This window comes from Perna viridis, chromosome 10 (assembly GCF_037379345.1).
Source record: "Perna viridis isolate PV_CMFRI_1.1 ecotype Kerala chromosome 10, ASM3737934v1, whole genome shotgun sequence".
Taxonomy (NCBI): Eukaryota; Metazoa; Mollusca; class Bivalvia; order Mytilida; family Mytilidae; genus Perna; species Perna viridis.
In genome coordinates this window covers 21,219,164-21,226,494 of record NC_142454.1, presented here as the reverse complement: position 1 = coordinate 21,226,494, position 7,331 = coordinate 21,219,164, and the positions used below count along the sequence as shown (strand labels likewise).

Sequence of the window (7,331 nt, the reverse complement as noted above, 5' to 3'; positions counted from 1 at the left end):
GCCATAGAAAAATTGTTATGATCTTTTTAATAATAAGTCAAAATTGCATAAATTCCGACTTCGTAGTTACTCGGGGTTCCTCAAAGGGAACTGACAGTAAACAAGTTTTGTTCTCATTCATACGCCCGGTGTTTTAACACGTTAAAGGATGAGTTAGTACTAATATTCGCTCTTTTTCAATTTTTTTTTCTTTTCTTTTCTTTTCGAACAAATATTTCATTGTATATGTTATATTTGTTTTTATTTTTTTTACACTTTTCACGATTTTTTATTATTTTTTTTTTTGTTTTGTTTTGTTTTGTTTTGTTTTTTTGTAGTGCTCAATTAAACTATTTTTTTTTCTTTTATATATCAGTGTATTCTAGGTCCCGATCGTCGTCTTCTTCCACGTCAGGTCATGAGTCTTTAGGTCCTGAGTCACAACCACCCACAGAGCCAGTCCTTCAGCCAGTTGTAAGGGGTAGGAGATCTAGGGCTGGAAGACTTAGCACACGTCTAGCAGGACGATCCAGGAATGCACCAAGAAGGGGAAGGAGAAACCAGGAAGCGACAGAGACGACAAGGCCTACCCGCATTGATATGCTGCGTCAGCCCATGGAAGACAGAAAAACTAGGGTAAATTTTACAATTGTTTTACTTATATTTTCATTTTTCAGGAGAGATACATGAATGTAAGTTTTTTTTTTCTCAAATGAGGAAGATGTTTGATTACAGCTTTGTTTTTTTCCTTCATTCTTATGCAGACGTCATGTTACATGCAGATAAAAATAATGTACATAGATGCATACTTAGCCTAAATATATAATTATCTTTTCAGACAGAAGTCGAAGGAATGCCTCATGAAGAATTGAAAAACATGATATTGGAATTGTGCGATAAAGATCCGGCCATAATCCTCGACATAGTTGACAGAAACTCACAGAGAGAAAGGAGGAGAGGTTACCATCCACAACCTGACAATGAAAGTCCTTCCTGGTGTGTTTGTTGGAAATGCCAACTGATGTAGAGAAAGTGTGCTGTGATCAAACACCAGAGAGATGTGTGCCTCAACTTCCAGTAAGTGATTCTAAATGTAATTAATTGAAGAAAAGCATATATATTTTGTCTTAACAAATAGAAAAACGATAAATGTTCCTTCATGTAATTATTTTTTCTTTCCACTTTTATGATTGTCTTCTTTTGCTAGTGTTTATCTTATATTATTCGTTTTCTTTTTTTTTCATGGTTCAACAATTATTATTTTTTTACAGGACTTTGATTTCATAGTACTGGATCCTCTTGTTTTAGTTGTGGCTAAGCGGTACAGACAAGACATTTTGGCTGCTGGGGAGGAGAATAACCACAATAAAAGAAACCAATAAAAATAAAATAATTGCAAGAAAATACCCCTTTCTATGAAAACAAAAAACAACACACACATAAATAAGTAAACACAACAAATTCACAATTGAATACAAAAATAAACATCATTTGTCAATGTTCCTCAGTTGAAATTTCATTGTCACACAATACCATAAATTAACAATATCAAAAACATATTACAAAATGAAAATATTCGGTTCATTGACACACCGTTGGTATTCAATGCCAGTGCCAGGTCAATTCTCAAACTGTTGGTGTTCATTGCCCGTCCAATAATCAATGGTCCTTTCCCTTGAATCCTCCCCTGACCTATTGTATGATCCGTCCATAGTGAATCTTGATCTTTGTTCAGCGACAATCTGACTAGATGGTGGAGGTGGAACGGAGGCAAGATGTGCTGATATCCGTCTAGGGTCATCAACCTCTAAAATCATGTCCTGATTCATCCCAACATTGTCGCCAAATCGCTTCACAAAAATCTTACGAATGATTTCAGGAATATATTTGTACTCATTAACTTCCTTGTAGGATGTTACTGCCCATCTACTGCTCTTTTTTGGAAAACTCTCTGGTACCTTAAAATTAAAAAGAACATCAAATAACTATACATTGAAATGCAGGCCATTCCTTTGGTCTCTGAAGTCTAAAAACAAACACTTCATGCCCAATTCATACAATATAATTCTATGATGTCATTAATTAAGAAAAGTAAGACATGTAATACTGGCTGAAGTGAAATGATCTACGTATACTTACATTAGCATTTAGCAGGGATTTCAGGAGCATATGTTTTATGCATTTACTTTTATTTTGTTTAAATGTTTTTCTCTTGTCATTGTATCAGGTTTTGTTTTAGCCTTTTTATACCTTGTCAATTTTATATCTTATACATTAAAATGTCTGATTAAAATTTAGATTACAGTGCAACAAATTAAAATATGAGCCTTATAGCTCCATCCTTGTTGGTTAAGACAGATCTGCTGATGGATGTGGCCATTATGGTCTAAAGCGGCCAAAAAATTTCTGCATCGATATGCATGAGGTCGATACGAATGTCTTTGTGATGTGTACATCAATATCAAATTTTGAAAATTCTCCAATTCAGCTGTACTTCTGAAAAAAAAGAAATGTAGCAATATCAAAGATATAAAAAATATGTGTATGAATCAAACAGCACTTACTAAGGTGTTTTTTTTTTTGTAATAGAGCTTTAGGTGTGAACAGTAACACTTTTTTTGTTATTGTTTTTGTTTGTTTGTTTGTTTGTTTTAGCTTGTGTGTACATTTGTGAATAAAGAACATGATATTTAAATGGTAAATCTGTAATAATGAGTGGAAAATTATGTAATACCTGCAGTTGATGTAGTATGGCATATTTCTCAGTAATATTTTGTTCAAAACAATGCCCCTCAGGGCTTGATGAGCAGGGGAATCTTTCACAAGCCATTCTTTCTTCCTTTCCTCTGCCAATGGTCCATGTTTACATTTGTTTGTGCTGCCATATGTCAAAATCAACTCACGAACATTAATAACATGATGGAGCACACCAATCCATATACCCTAAAAATAAAGGAAATGTTTGTACATATCTGAAGTTATAAACTAGACAACTTTATAATATGTTCAAGAAAGATGCAAACAAAATAACCATGTAGAGGTAAACAAACTCAGAAATTGAAAAAGGCAAAATAATTTAAAAAAAAACTCAAACTATGAAGACCAGAAAGGTCCTGACATGGAACAGGCATTTGGACAAAAGGTTGGTTAAAGAAGATTTTATGCAGCTAAAACTCTCTTCCATAACGTGATCTTAGGGTTTGGTTGTTCTGATTTATATTTACAAGTGTATATGACATTATGATAATGTATATGTAAAAACATACAAGCAGTTATAGAAAAGATCAAACAAGATTATTCAATAAAATAAATGGTATATAAAATATTGGATCTGCTGTGATATGTTCTTTCAACCTACCACAAATTCCTCCTTTGAATTACATGTCTTTGCTCTGAACCAGTAATTATTAACTGTGGTCCAGTCTAACAGCTCCTTACTTCTGACCAGACTATAATTAAGGAATTCTCATGTTAAATAGTCTAACATATGGCTAATTTATTATGCATGCTAATTTTGGCAATGGAAATTACATAATTTGAATTAAACTAAGGAATGGAATATACATGCATTTGAAATATTTTAGTCACTTTGGAAAATGTCATTGTCTTAAATCATTGTTTTAGAACAATTTTGTATCAACACACCCATTTTAACGTTTTTTTAGATCATTGCCATGTATCGTAAATTTCTATTGTTTAAGTTTTCAACTTACTTTTATTATTTTCTTTCCCAAGTTTCTCGTACCATGCCATACATCCCATGAGTGTTTAATGCCTGGATAATCTTTCCCTGAAATAATATTTTACAATAATAATGTCATGATTTTCTTTATATCATTTGACCAAATGGATAAATATTTGCTTAGTTTTCAGACTAAAGGTGAAATAAATAAGTCAAATATCACAGAAGAAAACTGAATAAACTGAGTTTAATTTTGGCAATAAATAGTCTTTAGTCAAGGCTTAATAGATAGGGATGGTCCAGTGACACAGACAGTAAACATACTTTCATGTACTTTTTTGGCCTAACTTAAACTGCAAAGTTTCTAAATACTCCTAATCAACAAGTTTTAGCAATTTTACATTACTTTTACGAATGGAAAATCATACCTGCCAATGTTATCAATATGTTAAAAAAATATGCAAGCAAGCTCATTAAGTCTCTTTTAACAGCCATACTTACTCATTATTGAAGCAACTTGGATATGAGCGTCAGTGACAACCTCAACAATTTTCAACTGTTTGTCCAGTAAGAATTTTAAACCTTTCACAAAGCATGCCTTTTCTAAATTTGTGCTCTTCTTGTCTGTTGCTCTTTTGTCCATTGTAATAATGCAGAGGATCCTCTTGCTGGTATTCTCCATAAAGGTGCACGAGCAATATTGTGCAGAGTGCCCCGGACTGTCTATTCTTCCATCACCTACAAATGAATTCTTACATTTATACTATAAAAAAGATAGGGTATATGTAATGTCTCTGCATCCGAAAGAATGTTGATTTGTTGACAAATGGAAGTTTTAGAAATTTAGAAAACATTTGAACTGTCTGGAAATTACTTCCAGAGAGAACAATACTGGCAGCCAACATCAAGTCACCACTGTTGAGACCTCTATTTAGCACTGGTTGAGAGCACCATCTGTAGTTCAAATGACCAACTTTGCATATCTGTAAAAAATGTTGTTGGCATAATAAATATGTTTGTCAAATACCTAATGACACAGTAAAATAATCCTGTTAGCTATGACTAGACTTACTCTAAATTTAGAAAAGTAAGATCAAAACTAATAGCATAGTGCTGATAATTAAATCACAAATACCTTTCATTTTTGTTAACTAATCATTTTATACTTCACTCAGATGTATGGAAATTAAGCATTTGAACATTCCGAAAATTACTTCCAAACAACTATACTTTCAGCTCATATCAAGTCACAACTGTTGACTTTATGTTTATAATTAAGTACTTCTTCTTGTGATGCATGTTATTCATACCCATTTCAAATAGATGGCCGATCCAACTAAATCCTTCTTTATCTCTAACTCATGTCCAAATCCTTGAGTACTACAGGTCTTAGCAATATTGACATCGGCAAGTTTTAGAAGTTGGAACACAAACACAAGGCAGGGATGATCATCACAAACGTACTACACCATGACCCAAGTGCACAAGGTCCGATTGTTCCACCTCAACATCTTGCTCATAATCTTCTTCCTCGTCAACAACATCACCTGACTCAATAGGCTCACTGAAATAATTTTTCCCCACAATAATCACATGATTTTAATATAACAAGCACCGCATATCCATAAGTATGGTTCTCAAGGTTTGAGCGCTGAATGTCAATATTATGTTGACATGTACATGCATTTAAGTTTCAATAATAGTCACCTTTCAAATACGGTATATAAAGTACTGTATTTTGAGCATGCACTCAGTAATATTGTGAAAGAAACTGCATTTGGATATACATACATTTACACATCAATTCCAGAAAAATCTGCGACTGGATTTGGGATGTCGATGAGATCATGGCCTGGTGTAGAAGTAAGAGCATTGATAGATCCAGTGGCAAATCTTTTCCTTGGTGTAGGAGGTAGCTGAATGCCAGTGGATGTTTGAACTTTGCTTGACTGCTCTGCATTGTATACTTCATCATAACTAGTAAAATATGTATTACTGACATTTAAAACTTTAGCAATGGACATTTATCTATCAATTGATAAATCAAATAATTAATTTGAACGGTCTTGTAGTACAAAAACAAAACAAACAAAAAACGAAACTTAAATTACCCTTGTGAGGGCCTCTTTAAATCAAGGTTTGTTTACACAATTATCGATCGCCCGAACTACAAGTTTACACACTTTTCCGAGTATTTGGAAAATAAATTAGGCATTTTTGATAATAGGAAGTATGTTAAATGTAATGATTAGATGATCAGACTTCCAAATCTTGGCAAAACAACCACGAAAGCCTTTAATAACAAACACCTCCCTGTCCAGTACAATTTTCGCAACTTCGCAATGACTTTGCAGACGAAAGGCGTCTTTCAACTCATTCCAACTGTCGATATCTGTTCGGATATGTATTTTTGATTTATGATAACTTGCTTGTACCTATTTTCCATTCCGTTTCCTTCCTGAATCCGTCAATATTCTCTTTCTTCCTCGCGTTTAACTCGCTTCCTGCAACATTTTTTACCAAACATCACTTAGTACGCATGCGCGAAGCTATGAATATATGAATATGGGCGGAGACTCAAGTTGATATTTTGTCTGATAGATAAGAATTCAAAATCGCCGAATTACTTACAAAATATGGATACATGCTCTACCTAAAGTCACTTTTAGCCCTAATTACGTTTATGTATTATATTGTTTATACATTGCATCTAATTTCTACTCTAAAACTCATTTTGATGAAAAATGCCAAAATCGTAGCACTTATCCGTTTAAAATGGTTATTTTAAAACGTATAAATAGATATGGATGGCTTGTTTTCTTTTAAATGTAGGGCATATCTGGTGACCTGTATTGACTGGTAGATTAGAACAGGTTTCAACCTTCTTCTTAATAATATATAGTCAACATTACATGACAAAATTTGTATCACATGCTGTATCAAGCTGAGACTCCTAAGGGTTGATACTGCATATGTTATCATTTTTACATGCTATGTTCATTATATCATATATTTTAACTATTCTTCAAGTATGATCTGTGAAGGGGTGTGATATTGGGTATGTAATATATGTCTAGAGCTACAGTAAAGGATATGCGATATAGGGTAGACAATAAAGTGTTTAAACTTATAATGCATATACAAAAATGTGTTTTAATTTAAATATATGATGTATAGTCATATATTATTTTACTGTCCGTAATACAGAGAAATGTGATACTTATTACTTATTACACTTTTCACTATTTTCAGATAAAGTAATATTATACAATAGTAAACATTGTTTTACTTGATAGTTAAACTAATGCATACCGTACGTTTCCATAGCAGCTAACACATACATGTAAAAATGAAGTCGAATTGTTATAAAAAATAAATAGGTAAAGACCCCATTTAGCATTGTAAAATCAAAATGCATTTCATTCCGCTAAAATCAGACAAAATAATTCTAATTTACATAAATTGTTTGTTCGTATATGGTAAAATTTTAAAGGTGATTACAAGACACGTTCAAATTAAAGACCCACTGAACGACTAGATGAATATCAAAATAACACAAAAATCACTTTTCTTTTCATTTTCTCATATAAACATCCGTCGTCCGTTACCTTATTTGTATATGATACACAAATATTTTTTCATAAGTAAAATTACATTCATCCGAGTCATA

General features: G+C 32.7%; 1 protein-coding gene and 1 long non-coding RNA gene across 4 annotated transcripts; one reads left to right on the top strand and one right to left on the bottom strand.

The window, feature by feature from the left end:
- Positions 1–824: 824 nt before the first annotated feature.
- LOC148604929 (uncharacterized) lies at positions 825–1,383 on the top strand. Its single transcript, XR_015915932.1, has 2 exons — positions 825–1,056; positions 1,251–1,383. It is a non-coding gene; the product is annotated as an uncharacterized LOC148604929 (long non-coding RNA).
- On the bottom strand, positions 1,373–6,253 carry LOC148604928 (uncharacterized). Of its 3 annotated transcripts, XM_088548907.1 has the most exons (8): positions 6,097–6,253; positions 5,453–5,638; positions 4,972–5,225; positions 4,163–4,399; positions 3,693–3,769; positions 2,714–2,922; positions 2,283–2,475; positions 1,373–1,937 (listed from the first exon to the last, which is right to left on the bottom strand). In XM_088548907.1, exons 3-8 carry the CDS (start codon positions 4,973–4,975, stop codon positions 1,599–1,601), a joined length of 1,059 nt encoding a protein of 352 aa, XP_088405033.1. In that variant the 5' UTR covers positions 4,976–5,225; positions 5,453–5,638; positions 6,097–6,253; the 3' UTR covers positions 1,373–1,598. The 3 variants fall into 3 exon arrangements, with proteins under 3 accessions (XP_088405033.1, XP_088405032.1, XP_088405034.1); XM_088548906.1 differs by lacking the exon at positions 4,972–5,225; XM_088548908.1 differs by lacking the exons at positions 5,453–5,638; positions 6,097–6,253 and having other exon boundaries at positions 4,163–4,644; positions 4,972–5,124.
- Positions 6,254–7,331: the final 1,078 nt, after the last annotated feature.

Bases quoted from the DNA above. Each gene is read 5' to 3' on its own strand.
- LOC148604928 (XM_088548906.1), bottom strand. From the start codon at position 5,636: ATGATGAAGTATACAATGCAGAGCAGTCAAGCAAAGTTCAAACATCCA. The intron at 2,923-3,692 runs GTAAGTTGAAAA...CTTTATTTTTAG, and splicing joins TGGGAAAGAAAATAATAAAA to GGTATATGGATTGGTGTGCT. The intron at 1,938-2,282 runs GTAATCTAAATT...TTTAATTTTAAG, and splicing joins ATATTTTAATTTGTTGCACT to GTACCAGAGAGTTTTCCAAA.